The sequence below is a fragment of the Helianthus annuus genome, chromosome 9 (assembly GCF_002127325.2).
Source record: "Helianthus annuus cultivar XRQ/B chromosome 9, HanXRQr2.0-SUNRISE, whole genome shotgun sequence".
NCBI lineage: Eukaryota > Viridiplantae > Streptophyta > Magnoliopsida > Asterales > Asteraceae > Helianthus > Helianthus annuus.
Genome location: NC_035441.2, coordinates 111,749,592 through 111,771,587, shown reverse-complemented (window position 1 = coordinate 111,771,587; position 21,996 = coordinate 111,749,592). Strand labels below are relative to the sequence as shown.

Below are 21,996 nucleotides of genomic sequence, written 5' to 3'. Positions count from 1 at the left end.
CCCCCCCCCTCTCTCTCTCTCTTTCTTCTCTCTTCTCACAGATTAGCATCTTTCTCCCACAGCCACACTAACACAAAATAGAAATGAAGATGGTTAAGTCATGGATGGCAGCAAGCTGCATCAATCAAAAGAACATAACACCTCGGCTGTGACCCGGGATCTCTAAATCATTGTCTGCACATTGTCCCTTAAAAAAAACCATTCGAGATCTGTTACCCAGGTCCCAAACTCTCTGCCTCCATCATCTCTCTTGATTTTCAATCTTTTGTCCCCAACCTATTACATCAATAGTCACCATAATCCAATTTCTACACCTACAAAACCACCTCTTTTGTTAACACATACAACCATATGCACAATTAGAGAGAGATAGATGCTGGAAAGATGGAAGCCGGATTCCGGCAACAGCGGCAAAATGACGATGGCGGCACGACACAACAGCGTTAGCCGCAACTTCTGGCTTACTCTCCCGACTGTTGATTTGGGAATCAATTTAATTTGAGTGTTATAATGCGAATCTACTGAATTATATGGAAAATTTGATATAAATTTTGATATAGGAATTGAGAAAGAGTTTAGATATTTATTTTATTTTTCAGATTTGTATATACAGTCCCTCAATAATGAATGTTTACAAATTAACCCCTGGGAAGGTAAAATGACAAGAATGCCCTCGTGTGCATGGCACATGACCAAACTTAACTAAAAAATCTAACTGGGTTTGGCTTAAAGGACATAACGTGCAAGAATTTGAAAGGTAAAGGACAACGCCTGTCAACTTTTGGCCAAAAAGACAGCGTCTGAAATTTGATGTAAACATAAAGGACACAACTTGTAATTTACTCAAAAAAAAAAAAAAAAAAAAAATCTCTGTTAGACATACAAGTTAACACAAAGTTTAGCTGCTAAGAGACCCTCAGACTCTTCTGTGGTTCCGTCCATGAATGAAATAATATAAACTGAAATAAATAATCTATGAAATTTACCTATATATTAAAAACAGAATTGAATGAATAGTAAACAAAATTGAATGAATATATAGTAATAAAAATAGAATTGAATGAATAGTAACATCACTAAGGAATGAGCTGGTATTGGATACCGGTATCAAATTTACCAAACCGGATGTATTTTCGGTACCGGTTCGTATCTTTAAAACTATATATTTCAGTTACTTTTTTTATTATTGTAAATGGGCCGGGCTGGGTAGCCCATGCAGTGTACTAATACTAACTAAACTGAAAGCCCAATGTCCGAAGCGATCCTCAGTATAAAAGAGAGCCCAAAACCTAAACCCTAATCGTCTCACGTTCCTCAACCGTACAGCCGATCCAGATTTACGCCAAGGAAGGTATGCTTCATTCTCATTACTAATTCTCTGTTTGTTTGCATTCTGATCAATATAATTCGCAAATTCTAGAATTGGAGCTTCTATATGTTCAATTCTGATTATTTTGTAAAGACCTAATTTGATTAATTGATTGTATGTAACCACCTGTATTGTTATCTGGATTACATTCTTTAACCTGTAAGGCCAATCCAATCTTAGAGAAGGATTTGTGTATCTCAGACATGTGGTATTTGTGTATTTGGTTTTGTTAGAAATAGCTTATGCACAATATTCTCAATGATTGATAAAAACTTGATTAATTTATTCTTGATGTGGGTTTTATACCAAGCTGATGATTCAAACTTGTGTTTATTTTAATAATTGATAAAAGCTTCCAGCCTTGTAGATATTTACATTTTAAGCTAACTGGAAAAACATGTTTATGTATATTATTAAGGTAAATAAATAAATTAGAGCAATGGATGTGAAACTCACAAACAGAGTGTTATATGTGTAAGAACAGGAGATGGCGCCCAAGCAGCCTAACACAGGCCTCTTTGTTGGATTGAACAAGGGCCATGTTGTCACCAAGAAGGAGTTGGCCCCTCGTCCATCTGACAGGAAAGGCGTAAGTTCTATTTTCCATCATTTTTTTTTTCTATTTACTTAAATGATATATGAAGTTCTTTTGATTGTAAGAATTAAGAATGCAAAACTAAAGATTGTTACTTTTTCTTCCATAGAAAACAAGCAAAAGGGTTCATTTTGTGAGGAGTTTGATCCGTGAAGTAGCTGGATTTGCGCCATATGAGAAGAGGATTACTGAGCTGTTGAAGGTTGGAAAGGACAAGCGGGCATTGAAGGTGGCTAAGAGAAAGTTGGGCACCCACAAGAGGGCAAAGAAGAAGAGAGAGGAGATGTCCAGCGTTCTCCGCAAGATGAGGTATTTTTTCTTAAATCTGTCTACATGATACATTGTTTCGTGCTTAGTTGTCGCAAGTTGGATTCTTAGTAGTTGGAAATGACATTAAATTTTACGAAAATGATTTGCAGAGCTGGTGGAGGTGCAGAAAAGAAGAAGTGAGGTCTTTGTTTTCTAAATTTTGGTAACATCTGTATAACTTATTTTATCAAGGATTGAACTTAAGCTAGTTGTAGTTTGTCTTATATTTTGCGGCCCTTTTTTCAGAATTGGGATTTATCTACTTGTTCTTTTTCTAAAAATTATCTTTTTTATACGACTTAAGTGCTTATGGTATTTGTTTGATGAGTGAACCTATTACTTTGGTTTGTATTGAAGCTTGGTTCATTTGTTGGAGAGTTTTACCTATCAATTCATAATCATTTGAGATTGAATTTGATAACTACACATATTAGTAGCTATATATATAACCCACAAATCTCATAAAAGCTAAAAGCTCTATCCATGTTCCTTCCTCTCCTGCTTCTCTCTGCTTCCCGGTGTCTTGGCGTGGAACGCCAACGTTCCGTTTCAGAAAATTTTGATGACACTGAACTACCAGGATCATCAATACATACTTGGTTTCTGTGCGGCTAGGAAACCCACCAAAACTGATTGCAGCCCCCACAATGGGTCGAGGAAGAATTCTAGCAGTCTTAGTATAGTTATGATTGACTGCTCTTAAGTGAACAGGGGCAGCCGTCCATCTTAATTTTTTTTGGTTACGCATCAGTGAAAATCCCTAGCGCCCGCATAAAATTTTACACTGGACCTGATTGACCATTCAAATTTGTTGAGCGTGGAAGAGAAGATAAGAAGCGCAGGATACTGTGGTGCATTATGCTGGTTATTCTATTTGTGAAGAGAATTAAAAAGATGAAGTTCAGTTGAATGGGTATGGGTTTTTAATTAAAGTTATGCTTCCTTTCTTATGGTTAAGAGCTAGCTTTAAATCATAATAAAGTAAATAAATAAAAGAAAAGAAAAATTATACTTATAGAAAAGATAAAATATTTATAAAATAAGATAATTATTAAAACAAAATGTTAATTAATTATATATATAAATTTTTAATTGAGTTAAACTCTCAAGAACTATGTATTGAGTTTAATATTCAACGACCAAACTTATTGAAAGACGAAACTGTAACAACCAATAGGTTTTATCTATTTACTTGTAACACTACATACTGTAACAACCAACAACAACAACAACCATACCCAGTAAATCTCACAAATAGCAAAGCTACTTATAAGGTCTGGGGAGGGTGGGATGTAGACAGACCTTGCCTCTATCCCTAGGGATAGAGAGACTGCTTCCAGAGAGACCCTCGACTCCAAAACGAACATCATACCAACACACCAAGTCAAAGAACATAGAAATAAGAAGTCAGCAATACCAAGAAAGTTATCAGAGTGACACAATATAATGTAAATCATGTGTAATATCATACAACATTTGGGCAGAAAGTGATAGAATTACATATAAAATGACTGAATTGCCTTTCTTGTTAACAGAAAAATGGATGAAGTTAACCAAGTGGACTAAAATGGCAATGGTGAAACCTTTTTAGACCCACACGCGAAAAATGAATGTCATTTTAGTCCCTCTGGTTTGGGTCATTTTGTCAGTTTAGTCCAAAGGTTTCATTTTTCGCATGTGGGTCCAAAAAGGTTTCACCGTTGCCATTTTAGTTCATTGGGTTAACTTTATCCATTTTTCTGTTAACGAGAATGACAATTCGGTCATTTTTTATGTAATTATATTAACTAGAAGAGCAATTCGGCCATATAAAATGACCGAATTGCCCTTCTCGTTAACAGAAAAATTGATGAAGTTAACCCAGTAGAGTAAAATGGCAACGGTGAAACCTTTTTGGACCCACGGACAAAAAAATGGAACCTTTAGACTACACTGGTAAAATGACCCAAACCACGGGGACTAAAATGGCATTTAACTCCAATTATTATAAATATATGTTTACAATTTGTTGATTTGATTACAACTAACTGATTATAAAATTTAGACAAGTATTATTAATATTTGTATGGATTTAAAAGTTATGTTAAACTTGATATTTAAAAGTTAGTACATGTACTCATATCTTTATGAAGTTAAGAACAAATATATATAGATAGATAGAATAGCTTAAAAATTAGGAATCTCTTTAAATATTTTCTTAGTTGAAATTAATTAAGGCCAATAGCTTTTCTTAGTTGAAATTAATTAAGACCAATAAGTGAAACTTGAAATTACTAAAATTTAGCAATCTTTCAAATAATTTAGTAATTCACTTTGTTATTATATATTAGCCACGACCAAAAGAAAACAATTGTTTACAGCTATTAAGATACCATTTAATCATTTATAAATCAAATAATTATCCAAACAAACATCTTTCTGAACATGACACAGGAACAAAAAGATACTTCACTATGAATGAAGAGTTAGCCTCAAATCTTAACGCTATAAGTTTATTCCCACATTTTGTACCAACAACAGGTACTCCATAAAATACAATTTGCAACCATCTCCAAACCCATTATTATTCAATCTCGAAAACGGGCGAATATAAGTCAGGTTTACAAAATTACAAAAAGAAAAAAAAAACCATACTCATGTCTTGAACTTCTGTGAGAGTTTCTCAACTCCTTCTCTGCAATCACCGACAACTCGCTTCACACCATCTTTAGCAGCCAAACTCAACCCAGCCGTACTCTGCTGCAAATCTTGCATTGACCCGTTGACTTTCAACACAACCCCATCTTTGACCGCACCCACATGGTTCACAGTCTTTGAACACAGTTCTTTCAATTGGGATATAAAAAGTTGTACCTTTTCGATCACCATATTAATGATCTGTTTAGATTTTCCCTTAACATTGGCTGCCATTGACTTTAGTTGGTCAACCAGTGTTTCTGCTCGGGTCTCGGTCTCTTCAACTGAAAACGTTTTCTGAGCATTGACCCATGTTGACTCAGTCATTGACTCGTCACGAAGATCTTTGTCCACAATTACCTTAAGGCCCTGACTCTCCCATTGGCTTCTAGCATCTTCTAGAACTTTCGCTTGCTCTCTTGCTCTTTTGGCCTCATCTTCTGCCCAAGATCTATACAAGAAGTCAAAAAAAAGATCATGTCATTTATCGATAGCAGACTATTGACGGGTCAATCACATGTTTGGGTAAAAAAAGTGTAACTTTTGCGAGGGAGACCAATGCACTTTTTGTCTAAAATTCTGATTTTTATTTTAATTAGTGTGACAAAATGACTCAAAATTTACTTTTGTTCTAAAAAACACGTGTTTTTAGAGTAAATTACACAGATAGTCCTTGTGGTTTACTCAAAGTAACACCTTTGAGTACTAACTTATTTTTTTATAACAGGTTCATGGTTTCAATTTTGTAACTTATGAGTATTAAGGCCAACTGCCGTTAGTTTTTCTGTTAAATCGGTGTCAAATGACTAAAACACCCTTGTATATTTTTCTGTTAGTACTTAAAGATGTTACTTTCAATAAACACTATCGGTGTAATTAACTCAAAAAAATATAAAACTCATTATATTTGTAAAAAGAAATATATTATAAAATATGCTACATAAAAATATTTAATAATTATATTCCTAAAATTAATATACATACAATTACCTCACGATATGTATATTAATTTTAGGAATCTAATTATATATTTTTATGTAGGATATTTTATAATAATATTCTTTTACAAATATAATGAGTTTTATATTTTTTTAGAGTTAATTACACAGATAGTCCTTGTGGTAGTTGTGCATTAGAGATCAAACACAACATCAATCAACCAAATTATTAACGGGTCAAGAGAACGGAGCATACCTGGCCATTGCTAAAGCTTTCCTCTCGACTTCTAATTCATATTGTAACCGTACAATCTCCTGATTCTCGATTTCCGCATCCGTCCTAAGTTTATTTATTCTTTCTTTTTCATACGATATTTCCACTTTATTACTCATAATTCCCTGCAATTCTTCCTCTGCTTCACGCCTCAACTTCGAAAGCATTTCCATTTGCGAATCAACAGCCGCTCGTTCTTTCATTATTCTAACGTTTTGTTCCTCTTGTTCGGCTTTTAACCGGTCCAATTCCTGCCGTGTTTCTTCAGCTAGTTTCTCTAAAGCAGTTATTTTTTCCCTTTCTAGTTGAAGGTCGTTTTCGTAATACGTGTTGATGTCTTTTTGTACTTGATCAACAAGAGCGGTATGCGCAGCAACAGCTTTTTCAGCCATTGATTCTGCTTCTATGCGCGCAAGTTCTTCACTGACTATATCGGAAGCTTCACCCGTTGCAAGCGCAATAGCAGCTTGTGCTTTTGTCACAGGTTTATCGGGCTGAAATAGTCTCGTGTAACCTGCAGAATTAAAGTCATTTTTCATTTTTTTCAATCAAGTTTAATGTGACAAGATGGATCAGTCAGATGGATTGGATAATAGTTATGGGTTTAATATGGTAACATTTCAGTATTGACCCATAAATAATTTGTCCATTCTATATTTTTGAGTAAAATGCCATTTTCGTCCCTGAGGTTTGGCCAGTTTTGTGACTTTCGTCCAAAGGTTTGCTTTTTCGCATTTGGATCCAAAAAGTTTGAAATCTTGACATTTTCATCCGGCTCGTTAACTCCATCCATTTTTCTCCGTCAATCAGGGGTATTTTAGGCTTTTTTGTTAACTTAAAGGGCAATTCGGTCTTTTTCACTTAATGTACAAGTATTCAAAAACCAAATTCCCTTTTAAGTTAACAAAAAAGATGGAAATATCCCTGACTTAACGAAGAAAAATAGATGGAGTTAACGAACTGGATGAAAATGGTAAGATTTCAAGCTATTTGGATCCGGATGCGAAAAAACAAACCTTTGGACGAAAGTTGCAAAACTGGCCAAACCTCGGGGACAAAATGGCATTTTACTCTAATGTTTTTTTTATAAATTATCAACACCATAATTATGAGTACAACACAAGATTGCGACAATAGCAATAAAAATCATTAATGAAGATTCAAGTTGTATGCATAAAAAATGTACCTAAAATGACTTTTAACCCACACCCGTTTGTGATATAACAGAACCAAATGGACCCAATCATAACTTATACGTAAACGGCCCGAAACGAAAACTCACCAAAAGCAAGGCTTACGATTCCATTTTCGCCTGCTGATAAATCTGCTATGAGTGCAGGCCAAGCATCTGGATTGATCTTGTCAGTGTCTATGAAACCAGAAAGTTGCTGAAGGATCTGCACGTTGGTATAATGTTTTTAGGTTAAAACATTTATATGATAAACTTAGAGAAAGATTATTCAGTTTTAAAGTCATATTACCGTTCTGTCAGCTACAGGAAGCAGTCTTTTTTCCAGGGACATTTTCCAGCTCACAAGATCCTGTCGAGATAAAGGGCTGCAAAAATTTTGAAAAAGAGTAAAACATGTGAGGTTAAAAAAAGGCCCAAGAAACGGAACACAATAATAAGACTAAAATGCCATTTTCGTCCTTGAGGTTTGGCCAGTTTTGCGACTTGCGTCCAAAGGTTTGTTTTTTCCGCATCTGGATCCAAAAGGTTTGAAATTTTGCCATTTTCATCCGGCTCGTTAACTCCATCCATTTTTCTCCGTTAAGCCAGGGGTATTTTCGTCTTTTTTGTTAACTTAAAGGGCAATTTGGTCTTTTTCACTTTATGTACAAGCATTTAGCATAATGTACAAGTATTCATAACAAAGTAGGTAAAAAGACGAAAATGCCCCTGACTGAACGGAGAAAAATGAATGGAGTTAACAAGCCGGATGAAAATGGCAAGATTTCAAACCTTTTAGACCCAGATGTGGAAAGACAAACCTTTGGACGAAAGTCACAAAACTGGCCAAACCTCAGGGACGAAAATGGCATTTTACTCTAATAATAAAACTGAAAATCTGTACCTTTCGGGATAAAAATGCAGAGAGCTATCGTCTTGATTTGAAATGTTCATGTCACGTTGAGAGAGCTTACTGGCAATGAGTCCAGCTTCTGCCAAGCCTGAATATCCAATGTTTCATTAATTTAATATTATAAAATTATATAACACTAATATTGAATCAAGAATGTTTAGAATTCAGTATGTACCTTGAATGGAAGAGAAATCAGGATCTTCAGGTGTGATATCATCAAATGCAAGTTCAGTAACATTCTCGATATACATTGCAGGGTACACTTTGGATATAGTATTTCTATACATACAACATTTATAAAAAAATGTAACCTTAATGCATATTTAAACAAAAATAAACTCAAGCTTATACTACACACTTAATGAATAATATGTACCTAGAAAGAGCACTGCTGGCAGAAACCAACCATCGAGCATATTCACGGCGTGAGCACAAGTCACCGGGCTGAACATCACCTTCAATAACCTAACATCAACCATACTTGCTTATATTAATTTCATTCTTTACAAATTTAATAATAAGAACATATATATATCGGGGATGGATCCTGAGAAAACTCCTCTTCATGAGAAAACTAAAAAACTCCCAAAAAATACTTAAAACACACCATTTTTAAATATTTTGTGGCTGTAAATCTAACATTTTTAAATACAAAAAAAAAAATCGAAAAAAAAGTCCTCTTTGTAGGAAAACTCTATCTGACCATTACTAAACCCTAAACCCTACTCCCTACAATAGCTAAACCCTAAAAGCTAAAAACTAATGCTAACGCTAAACCCTCACCTCTAAAAATTGAACCCTAAACCCTAAAAACTAAACCCTTGGAAAAAAAAATTCAACATAAATATCAATCGTTTGATAGAGTTTTCTCACTAAGAAAGAGCTTTCTCATGATCCTCTCCCTATGTATATATATATATATATATATATATATATATATATATATATATATATATATATATATGATTTGCCAAACAAACCTTTAATACTTGCAATGCTGCTAATGCTTGCCCCTGAACTTGATCAACAACCGCAGGAACTAACACCTTCCCAGGGAGGGCTTGCAGAGCAGGCGAAAGTACAGACGGAGCTGGAATGCTTGCGGTAGAAGAAATCTTTCCGAGATCCACCGACTCAAAAAACGTTTCTTTAATTTCTTTATTAAAATCAATATCATTTTTTTCATTTTCATATGTATACGTTAATGACTCCCCTGAGAACACTTGTGTTTCTTTATTGTCAAAATCTTCGTTTTTTGAGCTAGTAGGCTCCAATATCACATTCACCTGCTCACTCTGTATATTAACCGAGGGTGGTGATGAGCTGGATAGATCTGAGCCGCTTATTACAGTATCTACCTCGTCGGAACCCGTATCAGGATTTATCGAGTTTACGTCTGTGACCACGGAATCTGCAACTTTGACATCTGCCGGCACATCTTCTAATATATTATTACTCGATTCAAGGTTCTCATCAACAAGATTGTCCTCGTGATTCACAATGCTTGATGCATCAACCGGATCATCATCAACATTGGATTTGTGTTCAGGTAACTCCTCTTGTAACTCCTGTTGTACAGAAACGTTGTCCGTCACATCGCTGCCTTCGATGGCGGTACTATGGTCGGGTTCATTATCATTCGTAATTTCATTTTCTTTTTCGTTGGAAACATAGTTATCGTTTTTTGTCTCGGTTCCTTCATCTTCAACATTATCATTCTGATCAGAGGTCAATGACTCTTCCTGATGTTTCGTCAAAGTTTCCATGTTCTTTTTTGGCCCTGAAAATCGTTTTTAGTTTAGACCATTACGAATTTTGAGAAAGCATTAGAAAATTTATAACAGAAAACTAGAACATACTTACCAGACGCACGTCTATTTATAGATAAAGTTGCGAAGGCGAGTCCACCGACGAGAACAACCCCTGCTACTGCAGCTCCCACTATGCCTGAAAGTAAGCTACAGGAGCGTTATTAATAAACAGGTAAATACGAAAAAGGTTGCATATAAAGGATCTAATTTCATGTGTAAGCAGTCGGCAGAGGCCGATAAAGGCCCAGGTCGGATGCGGAACGAAAGCGCGAACACGACCTCATGAATACCCTCTCTCTCCTCCCCTCTCACAAACCCTTCTTCTCTCTCCTCTCCACTAGACACCCCTCCTCCGGCTCCCTCTCTCTTCCACACTAGGGTGAACAGAAAACCGAATTAACCGATCTAACCACCAAGTATAACCAAACCGAACCAAAAATCAACAGTTTGTTTTCTGTATTTCTGTCAACCGATTAACCAACCGAAAATCGAGTAGTTAAGACAACACAAAACAAACATTTCGGTTTCGGTGGAGGCTTAAAACCAAACCGAACTATCCCGTGCACACCCTTAATCCATGGATACCCAAATGACACTATTTCGAGTCCTCTTAACCCGCCTCTCCTAAAAACAAAAACACTATACAACAGTTCTATAAGCAACAAAACTAGTAGCATCAAACAGTCAAACACAACACTTCTTATGAATCAAATCATTAAACAAATTCATCACAAATCCTAAAAAAACACCAAACATACCTCCAGACCACCTTTTTTTCTCCGAATTTTCATTCAAAACCTCAGCACCATTATCATCCTCACCAGACCACCCAGAAAAAGCTTTAACAGAACAATCAAAACCTCTACGTCGACGTTTAATCGCATTCGTATTATCAACAGAACCAGAAAAGCAATGAATTTGATACTCTAGCTTGTGAACATGCATCCGTAAAAACACCGACGGCGAAGGGTATTTCCGGCAATTCACGCCGGATAATCGGAGTTGATAAGATGTCGGAGACCTTGTGGTGATCAGAGCACTCATGGTGTTGAATTGCAGAAATGAATTTTGGAATTTGGGGTTTGTGAGTGGGAAATTAGGGTTTTGTGTGTGTTTTAGGGTTTGTGGTTTTTATTACAGTGATTTGGGGAGAAAGATGATAGACCCACACAAGGGTACCTACTGCTTTTTGGTTGTTAATTACCTTATCGAAATAGTATTAAGTATATTTCCCCACCTACTTAGATTTTTTTTTTTTTTTTTGGTTTTTTGGGGCTTGTTGTAATTAGTTAAATTTATTTTTAGATAAGCTTTCATGTATAACTTAATACAAGAAAGTTGTTGTTCCCAAAAAGATAATCTTTCATGTCCTATGGTTCAAATATATGATATACTAGGTTAGAACCCCGTGTAATACACGGGCTGAATAAATGTAATTTTATATATCAAATAATTAAAAAAATATATATCTTTAAAAACCTTGTTTATTACACGGGTTAAATAAATGTAATTTTATATACCAAATAATAAAACAATATATCTTTTAAAACCTCGTTTATTACATGGGTTGAATAAAAGTAATTTTATATATTAAATAATAAAAAAGTTATATCTTTAAGAACCCCATATATTGTACGGGTTGAGTAAATTTAATTTTATATATTAAATAATGAAAAGTTACATTTTTAAGAACCTCATGTATTGTATGGGTTGAGCACATGTAATTTTATATATCAATCAATAAAAAGTTATATCTTATTATATCTTTATAAACCCTGTATATTATACAGATTGAATAAATCTAATTTTATATAACCAATAATAAAAAAAAGTTATATTTTTAAAAACCCGTTGTATTACACGAGTTGCATAAATACAATTTTGTATAGTAAATAATAAAAATATTATATCTTTAAAAAACCTCTTTTATTGAATGAATCTAATAAAAAGTTATATCTTTGAAAAAACGAACGAATATACTCGATATATGATGGATGGGGTGATTGCGGTGATGGTTCTTATAAATGCCATGTAAACATAGTGAATACCGTATTTGAGTTGAGAGTTGAACACGAAAATAAAAGTATAGAACCAATAAACATTGATTAATATTTTTGTTTACCCTTTATAAACATTTTTGAAATAAGTTCTACCCTTAACTACTTTAGTTTAATAAAATAAATAAATCATTTACATATATTAATTTATATTTAGTGTACCTCTTTTTTTAATTTCAGGATAAATAATTTTGAAATCTAATAAATATTTCAAAATATTATATTATCTCCTATCCGATTATTTAAATTTATATTAAATTTAATTTTATAATCATCTTTTAATTAATATTAATATTATATTATCTAAAATTAATTAAGAGAGAAAAATTAGATGGCTCCAATGAATGACATGTGTCCCTCTATTGGTTTCTTTTATTATATAGTATAGATTTGTATATTCAAGCCTGGTACTAGGAAATTTAATTTATAAAATGTGTCTAACGTGGGCTTGTTTTAATAATGTTTTTTTTACTTTAATATTGAGGAATTTATGGTAATAAGTTGAATCTTTTGTTTTAATCATTATGAATTTATGATGTACAAAATTTGCTTGTTGGTACAAGCTATTGCATATTTGCATATTTTGTTATAAGTTTGAACTTTAATTGTCGCATCTTGTATTCCTGCGTCAATTTATGGGCCAAAGAAATGAAGTATAAACTTATAAAGATATTAACTCTGAAAGCTCACCCGAAAAAGTTGAGTGGTACCCATAAGAACAACAGAATAATGTTTGTGGTGTTATGACAACTCTCATTTTATCTTGAGGGGATCATTTACTATGAAAAAAACAAAACTATAATATAAAATTATTATTTCTAATATTATAACAATTAACGTCAATTATTTGCCACACTCATAAAGTTATTTTATACTAAAAAAGCATTAATATTTAAGTTCCTTTTAGATGACTATTATTTTTCTAAAAAACTTCCAAAAAGAGTAAGACTTTTAAGGATTTCTTTCTTAGTTATTTTGTCAGCATAACACATCATTTATGTTTTAGTAACAACATATATTTTAGTTCCCAAAAAAATCTATAGTATACGTATATACATATAAAATAACCGAATTGCCCTTCTCATTAACAGAAAAAACGAATGAAGTTAACCCAGTGGACTAAAATGGCAACGGTGAAACCTTTTTGGACCCACAGGTGACAAATGAAACCTTTGGACTGAATTGACAAAATGACCCAAACCACAGGGACTAAAATGACATTCAACTCCCAATTAAAATCATAAAAATTGTAGATAGCAAGTGCCCTTGTGCTTGTAGATGATAAAATCTGAAATAGGGGTCATTTCTCATTTTATCCGCAGAAATGATTCGAAGTCATAATAATATAATATTAAACAAAATGTTATTTCCAAAGTAGCAACATCATTCTTAACTTATCCAAAGTCCATTTACATGTTCCATGGCTTAAACTTCTGTCAAATGTGTTTTCTCTGTAACATTCGGTGTCGATCCTTCCCATAACTCCTTTAGCTCCTTTCGTGCCCAGGAGATCACAACTATCGGTCCAAGTGTCGATGGCACCTACACCAATCAAATGTTGACCAGACAATAAAAGTCAAACCACTCTAACCAACCGCAACCTAACTTGAACCAATTAGCTTAAACGAAGCATCTCAATATCGACCCACAAAAGTATATTTAACCAAATTGATGCAAATCACTTTCTTGATTTGGTTAATTATTTAGATAGGTGACAATTATTCGCAATTTCAATCATTATGTTTAATCGCTAAAGGGACAAAACAAGTGCAATGGCGTTAACAGAAACATACCAGATATAGAAGTGCTGGCTGCGGAGAATGAGTAAGAATTCCAGCTGCTAATGCAGCTACCAATCCAACAGCATATCCACACGTAGCATACCATATGTATTTATACCCCTTTTGTGGAGATATATCCAGCGGGTTTGCAGCCTCTTTGACTTTTCTGTGGTCAAAGCAGAGAACTAACGCCAGAAGCATGGAAGGAATAGCCTACAAAAACAAACAACTTAATAACATATTTACCATATTTACTATTATTAGTTGCGTCGCGTGCAAAGTTCAGACATATATTTACCATATCACCAAGACCAAGCATCATGAAGTCACTAGCAGCATTTCCCGGTACAATGCCACCTAATAAGTTTCTTGGAAATACAATCTTAACAGGCAATTCGAGCTTTTTGGTAATTAATTGCAATCCCGGAAGACTTAAAGAGTTAGCCACTGTATGAACAGGGTTAGAAGCTTGTTGTGTTGCAACTGCAACCATAACATTCGCACCAAAAAACCATTCTGAATAAAACACCCAGAATATATCATACGCAAATAAGCAGATAAGCAGCATCGCGCAAACTTTAATGTTTGGAAGACGAACGTGGCTCACAAACGCAAAACAAAGTGAAATCCCCAACAAGTTGTTCAATATCCAATGCCCGGAAACGAGCCACGCTGCAACTGTACTGAAGCAAAGAAACAATAAAAGCGCTTGTATTCGAGTAAAAGATTTGGAGCAGCAACGAGACACAAACGGGTCAGAAAGCCCAAACTGCGACTTCACATGCACTATATAAGGTGAGAACACAAAATACAGAGATGACACCGAGGCGATTGCGGTGAAACCAGTGAGCAATTGTGAGACCGAAGAGAACAAGTAGAACATTGTCAGCAGACTTAACGAGCTCATAACTGGTATCATGAGTGCTTGCGATCGGTCCAACGTGATCGATGCTTCAGATAAGTCACGGTTTTTTTCCATTTCTTTTCCATAGTTTAACGCCCGGAAAGCCGACCCAAATGTGACAGCAATGGCAGTTAAAATAAGCGTAACTGGAGCCGGCTCCATAAGAAACACAAGCTTCCATAAAGGCTCCATTTTGATTTAAAAACACTAAACCACAACTATCAGACCTAATTTGGTCAGTGAGCATGTACACTCACACAGATTAGCTGCTAGAAAGTAAAAATCATCAACCAATATCCCTGAAATTAAAAAAAAATAAATAAATAAATAAATAAAAAATAAATTAAAAAAATCTATGTTTTAGCAGATCAATCATATAACTAGTACTACTTTCTGATATTATGTATGTGTGTGTGTCTATATATATATATATATAAACAGATTTTAGATTCCTAATAAAATTACAAGCAACTGGTGAATAAAATTAACATCTAGGGCTCATAATTCAAGGACTGTTACAGTAAAACTCGATGCAAATGTAGAATCAATGGGTATAAATGTGAAATTGACATAAAAACTGGATGAATTACAAGTAAAAGTAAACAGATATAGGAAGAAACCTAGGGCGATCATGAATTTGTAAAATTGAGGATCGGAAATTGGGGAATTAGTGTGAATCTGAAGGAATTGGTAAAGAAGACTTACGATTGAAGATGCAGGAGTTGAAATTGAGTCGGTGCACGGAAGCAAAGGGGGAGAAGAAGTGTGTGTGCACCGAAAGCAATGTCTCCCCGTCTACAAGGTTTTTGTTTTGCTCTTTTTTCAGATATTTATCTTTCTTTGTTGCACATGTTTTGATCGAGGAAGAGGGATAAACGCGTTTTTCATTAGTGTTTGGTATTAACACATTATTGTTAGGTAAATTACATTTTTCGTCCTTTATTTATATTTGTACCGGATTACAACGGATATTCTTTAACTTTAATAATTGCAGTCAAAATCCTTTACAGTATTTGCAAAACTCGTTACACTCTACGACCTTTAGCACTAACCAGATTAAAATTTCCAGTTAAATTTATTCACTTAAGGGTATTCTGGTCAATTCATTGTGTCTTTTTCTTCGAGTGGGTTGTTTACAGAATCATTAAATTGAATGTTACGAGATGATTTGGAAGCCTTTTCCTCATGTTTTTTCTCCGAATCAGGAAGTTTTCGCTTCTTCTTCCTCTTCATTGAACTTGTGTTGATGGTTTCTACTCGCGGTGACCGGTAATCCGCCATTGTTGAAGAAGCTCTTCAGAATTAGGGATTATTTTGAGGTGTTGAGTTAAGGCGGGAAAATAAGAGTCGAAACTAAATATACGATTGGGGAAAAACCTCAATGGGGAAGATGATGGTGGTTGCAGGATGTGGTGGTGGCAGCAAGATGAGGTGGTGGTGGCAAGATGTGGTGGTGGCAGCAAGATGAGGTGGTGGTGGCAAGATGTGGTAGTTAGGGTTTTAGGGTTAGGAAATTGGGGAAGGTAATGTGTGTATATGCATTTTTTTGTTTTATTTATTAAACATTTAAATAAAAGCATGAATTGACCAGAATACCCTTAAGTGAATAAACTTAACTGAAAATTTTAATCTGGTTAGTACTAAAGGACATAGAGTGTAACAGGTTTTGCAAATAAATGATTGTGACTGTAATTATTGAAGTTAAAGGCTATCCGTTGCAAACTGGTACAAACATAAAGACCGAAAAGTGTAATTTACCCTTGTTGTTGTTGTTGTTGTTGTTGTTGTTGTTGTTGTTGTTGTTGTTGTTGTTTGTTACACCCAGTTTATAATATCAGATTTAACAACATGCAAGACTTACAATTTATGTCAAAAGTAGACTTTACAAAAACTTTCAAGATTTGAGAACCAACTAGTTACAACATTCACATGTTTAACCTACTAAACGATGTTCAAGGTAAAACTACGAGTGTTTACATAGTTACAAAACAAAATATCAAGTGTGGAAGCGTTATAATATGTGTGTTCGGTTCGACTCGATTGCTTGATCATCATCCTTTTTCTTGGGTACCTGAAACTAAATGTTTTAAACAAGCATTAGCATTATGGTTCTAAAATTCCACGTATTCAACCAAATTCGAACACGTTATTCGAGAGGTTAAGATAGAAATCACATCAAGCTGGGCTCCACCGTAATTTACGGTGTCACCGTAAATTACGGTGGCTTCTGGACAATTTGGAACTTACCGTAAATCAGTAGGTTCCCACCGTAACAGTATACTGGCCACCGTAAATTACGGTACCACCGTAATTTACGGTGTGCCCTGCACAAAAACCCCCTTGTTTCAAATACAGTGTTACTGGTTATTTTCGAGCGTCAAACAGCTTAATCTCACATTAATTGTTAAGCGACTGGGCTAATTTCTCCATACTTGTATTTTACTTATGATAATACTCAACTATTCTCATGAGGGCATGACTACGGATTAGCTTACAAACTAAATTACAAGGCATTTAGTTAGTCGTTTGTGCTATTGTCATGCATCAAATATCTAAACTTTAACTCCTATCTTAAGAGCAAAGTTTCTTAATTTGCTTATGGTGTTAGCTACACGGCTTACACGTCATGTAAATCATGCATTATGTAATTGTGTCTTGTTTCGTGCTTATTACCAAAACTTGTTTGACCCGTTTGGGTGCTAAATTTACACACCATTAAGGATATGCAAGATTTCATGCTTTTCACTTGTTTTGACCCGTTTACATGTTTAAGAAGCACAATCACTTTCGTGACACAATGTTCTATCCTATTTACCATGCTTTTCACTATAACATAAGAACGATAGTTAACCTTGATGTAACGAAGCAATAGTTTCGTACCTTTAGAGCACACCCTTTCCCCGTGGATTCCTTTCGGCTTGTCCGCTTGACGATCCGGACTCTTTGCCTAAAAATTTCAGTTTACAACATGTTTAGAACTCTTTTTATGACCACAATCACATCATTATGGACCATTATCAAATCTGCGTTTTTATCCAAATCTGTACATTTAAATCCTCACTTAGGCATTTCAACAAACACCTAACGGGTCAGATTTTCCTACAAACATTACCAAGTTCATATCTTGTAATTTTCATCGAATTTCACTTTAATTAAACAACTTTGCACATATCTTATCATTCTAACATTTCAGAAATCACTTCCAAATTTCTGATTGTGCTAGAACAAGAGTTTTAAATTCTGCATTTATCAAGTTTCTTGAAGTTCACTACTCACCTACAATGGTGATTATGTAACCCTACAAGTATCATACAAGGTTGTGTCAAGAAATCATCTAGGGTTTGATCCTAAACCTCATAACCCTTCTAATTGCAGCCATGCATCAACAATCAAGTTGAATTTCTTGCTTTTCACACTTAACCTAGAATTCAAGATGGACAAAATATCAAGATTTTACATACCTTTAATCCCTACAGCGAGGTGATGATTAATTTGTGTTTAGAACTTGATTTGAGACAGATTTGGGGCTTCAATTTAAAGGATTTTGGTATGAAGCTAGGGTTTGAAGAACCCCCTTGTCGCCCCTCTTCTCTTGATCGACCAGACACACCAATTTTGGTGTGTTTGGTTTGGTTTTGTTACTATTAGTAACCAACTTTTATAATTTGTCAAGTTTAGTCCCCCAACTTTGTTTTGTTCTTAAGTTAATGTGTTTTAGGCATATCATGCATTATTTCAAGACTTGAACTTAACTAGGTTATGTTCCTAGTTAGTAATTTCTTGTTTATTAATTCTTTAAAATTTCAAGGTAAGGGTTTTTATTTTCGGGGTGTTACAAGTCCACCCCCCTTAAAAAGGGTTTCGTCCCCGAAACCGAATTACGTACCGAATAAAAAAGGGTATATTGCATCTCCTCTTCGGATTCCCATGTGGTATCCGCCCCTTTCTTGTGTTCCCATTTGACCCTCACTTGGTTGATCTCTTTGTTCCTTAGGATTTTCACCTTACGATCTAAAATCTCAATAGGTCTTACCGCATAGTTGAGGCTGTTATCCACTTCGATATCATCGTAGTGGATATGAGCGGTCTCATCAGCCAAACATTTTCGAAGATGTGACACGTGGAATGTGTTATGTATCCCACTCAACTCTTCGGGTAATTCAAGACGATATGCTACTTTACCAACCCGTTCAGTGACTCTAAATGGCCCAATAAATCTTGGGCTTAATTTTCCCCTTTTTCTGAATCTAATAATACCCTTCCATGGGGAAACTTTTAGCATAACCATATCGCCAACCTGAAATTCGATTGGCCTATTTCTTTTATCTGCATATGCCTTTTGCCGGTCTTGAGCCGCTTTCAAGTGTGCCCGAACTATGTCGATTTTCGCATTTGTAGTTCGGATTACATCGGCAGGTGCTAGCCCCCGCGGACCCACTTCTCCCCAACATACCGGAGTCCGACATTTTCTGCCATATAATAGCTCATACGGGGCCATTTTAATACTCGCGTGATAGCTATTGTTATATGCAAATTCGACCAAGGGTAAATGGACATCCCAACTACCTCCAAAGTCAATAATGCAAGCCCGCAGCATATCTCCCAACGTTTGTATTGTTCTTTCGCTCTGCCCATCCGTTTGTGGATGGTAAGCAGTGCTAAGGAACAATTTAGTTCCCATTTGTTCTTGGAATTCACGCCAGAATTTCGAAGTAAACCGAGTATCTCTGTCTGACACAATGGATATCGGTACCCCATGCCTTGCTATGATTTCATTGGTGTATACTTCCGATATTTTCTCAGACGTATAAGTCTCACAAATCGGAATGAAGTGAGCACTTTTAGTTAACCTATCCACGACTACCCATATAGCATCAAAACCATGGCTTGTTTTAGGCAGTTTGGTCAATAGGTCCATCGTAATTTGTTCCCATTTCCAAACCGGGATTTCTAACGGTTGAAGTTTACCATATGGCTTTTGGTGTTCCGCCTTAACTTGTAGGCAAGTCAAACACTTTTCCACGTATTTCACGGTGTCCCGCTTCATTCCGGGCCACCAATAGTTTTGCTTCAAGTCATTATACATCTTGGTCGCTCCCGGATGAATGGAATAACGGGATTTATGAGCTTCATCAAGTAGAAGCTTCTTAACCTCACATGTGTTAGAGACCCAGATTTTATTAAAACGAGTCTTTAGGCCGTGACTGCCTATCTCAAGGTCTTTTACTTGGCCGATAATTCTTTCCTTTTTCCAGTTTTCCGCCTTTACAGCTTCCTCCTGTGCTTCTCGAATTCGCTCTAGTAAGCTTGAAGTCACAACAAGTTGCATTGATCGTACCCGTATCGGGGTATAATCTGCTCTGCGACTCAGCGCATCGGCCACTACATTGGCCTTCCCAGGGTGGTAATGTATTTCACAATCGAAATCTTTGACTGTTTCCAACCACCGCCTTTGTCTCATGTTTAATTCCTTCTGATCGAAGAAATATTTCAAGCTTTTATGGTCGGTGAAAATTGTAAATTTTACCCCGTACAAATAATGCCTCCATATCTTTAAGGCAAACACCACCGCCGCCAATTCCAAGTCGTGAACCGGGTATTTCTTTTCGTGAACCTTCAATTGCCTCGAGGCGTAGGCGATGACCTTACCTCGTTGCATCAAAACACACCCGAGCCCTAAATAGGAAGCATCCGAGTAAACTTCCATGTCGTCAGTCCCTTCCGGTAATGTCAATACCGGAGCGTGGGTCAACCTTTCTTTGAGCGTTTGGAAAGCTTCCTCTTGCTTAACGCCCCATACAAACTTCTCCTCCTTGCGAGTCAATTTGGTCAATGGCAAGGCAATTTTGGAGAAATCCTGTATGAATTTCCGATAATACCCCGCAAGCCCTAAAAAGTTTCGGATTTCTGAGGGGTTTCTTGGAGGGTTCCATTTTGACACCGCTTCCACCTTGGACGGATCCACTAGTACTCCATCGGTACTAATGATATGTCCAAGAAATTGCACCTCTCTTAGCCAGAAAGCGCACTTAGAAAATTTTGCATATAGCTTTTCTCGTCTGAGGGTGTCTAATACTTCCCGCAAATGACACACATGCTCAGCTTCATTCTTCGAATATACCAAAATGTCATCGATAAATACGATTACCGACTTATCTAGCATGGGTTTGCAAACCCGGTTCATGAGGTCCATGAAAGCCGCGGGTGCATTTGTCAATCCAAAGGGCATTACAAGGAACTCATAATGCCCGTACCGTGTACGAAAGGCCGTCTTCGGTACGTCTTCCTCCTTGACTTTCAATTGGTGATAACCAGATCGGAGATCAACTTTGGAGAACCAACTTGCTCCTTGTAATTGGTCAAATAAATCATCAATTCTTGGAAGTGGGTATCGATTCTTCACCCTGAGTTTGTTTAACTCTCGGTAATCGATACACATGCGCATACTGCCATCCTTCTTTTTCACGAATAAGACTGGTGCACCCCACGGAGACACACTCGGTCGGATAAACCCCTTGTCAATAAATTCCTGAATTTGAGACATCAATTCTTGTAACTCCGACGGTGCAAGTCGGTATGGTGCCTTGGCCACGGGTTTCGCGCCCGGAATCAACTCGATTCCGAACTCTACCTCCCGTTCTGGTGGTATCCCCGGTAGCTCTTCCGGGAACACGTCTTCATAATCTCGCACGACCGGTACATTCTCAATTTTGAGGGGTTCTTTTTCCGTTTCGCTTGCATATACCATATAGGCCTTGCATCCATGTTTCATGAGTTTATGGGCTTCTAGCATTGTGCATATCACCGGGTTACCTCCCTTTTCTCCATATATCGTAACTTGTTTTCCGCTAGGTGACGTTAGTTTTATTTCCTTTCGGAAACAAACCACTTTCGCGTGGTAACGGGATAGCCAATCCATTCCCACTACCACTTGAAATTCTCCCATCGACATCGGAATCAAGTCTATTGCGTATTCCTCGTCATCAATGTTCATCGTACAGTTTTCACCTACATCGCAAACAATAAAGCTTTTGTTATTACCTATCTCTACTTCTAAGGGCATAGGTAATTTTGTTAGAACAAATGAAGGGTGCCGAATAAACCCATATGAAACAAAGGATTTATTCGCACCAGTATCAAATAACACACGTGCGGGAATTGAGTTTACAATAAATATACCTGAGACCACGTCAGGTTC

General features: G+C 36.0%; 3 protein-coding genes and 1 long non-coding RNA gene across 5 annotated transcripts; 1 reads left to right on the top strand and 3 right to left on the bottom strand.

Moving 5' to 3' along the window:
- Positions 1 to 1,243: 1,243 nt before the first annotated feature.
- Positions 1,244 to 2,622, top strand: LOC110935815 (60S ribosomal protein L36-2). 2 transcript variants are annotated; one of them, XM_022178171.2, is made up of 4 exons: positions 1,244 to 1,351; positions 1,854 to 1,958; positions 2,074 to 2,273; positions 2,384 to 2,622. In XM_022178171.2, the coding sequence occupies exons 2-4, from the start codon at positions 1,857 to 1,859 to the stop codon at positions 2,412 to 2,414; spliced, it is 333 nt and encodes a 110-aa protein (XP_022033863.1). In that variant the 5' UTR covers positions 1,244 to 1,351; positions 1,854 to 1,856; the 3' UTR covers positions 2,415 to 2,622. The 2 variants fall into 2 exon arrangements, with proteins under 2 accessions (XP_022033863.1, XP_022033864.1); XM_022178172.2 differs by having other exon boundaries at positions 1,265 to 1,351; positions 1,849 to 1,958.
- A 2,083-nt stretch (positions 2,623 to 4,705) lies between these two features.
- LOC110935814 lies at positions 4,706 to 11,407 on the bottom strand. The gene is made up of 10 exons (XM_022178169.2): positions 10,815 to 11,407; positions 10,109 to 10,192; positions 9,226 to 10,025; positions 8,622 to 8,710; positions 8,421 to 8,524; positions 8,237 to 8,333; positions 7,643 to 7,718; positions 7,444 to 7,558; positions 6,144 to 6,675; positions 4,706 to 5,400 (listed from the first exon to the last, which is right to left on the bottom strand). The coding sequence occupies exons 1-10, from the start codon at positions 11,098 to 11,100 to the stop codon at positions 4,908 to 4,910; spliced, it is 2,676 nt and encodes an 891-aa protein (XP_022033861.1). The 5' UTR covers positions 11,101 to 11,407; the 3' UTR covers positions 4,706 to 4,907.
- A 1,988-nt stretch (positions 11,408 to 13,395) lies between these two features.
- On the bottom strand, positions 13,396 to 15,662 carry LOC110935813 (signal peptide peptidase-like 1). Its single transcript, XM_022178168.2, has 4 exons — positions 15,504 to 15,662; positions 14,193 to 15,097; positions 13,907 to 14,107; positions 13,396 to 13,655 (listed from the first exon to the last, which is right to left on the bottom strand). Exons 2-4 carry the CDS (start codon positions 14,988 to 14,990, stop codon positions 13,539 to 13,541), a joined length of 1,116 nt encoding a protein of 371 aa, XP_022033860.1. The 5' UTR covers positions 14,991 to 15,097; positions 15,504 to 15,662; the 3' UTR covers positions 13,396 to 13,538.
- Positions 15,663 to 16,637: 975 nt separating this feature from the next.
- Positions 16,638 to 17,729, bottom strand: LOC118482054. Its single transcript, XR_004866969.1, has 2 exons — positions 17,679 to 17,729; positions 16,638 to 16,875 (listed from the first exon to the last, which is right to left on the bottom strand). It is a non-coding gene; the product is annotated as an uncharacterized LOC118482054 (long non-coding RNA).
- Positions 17,730 to 21,996: the final 4,267 nt, after the last annotated feature.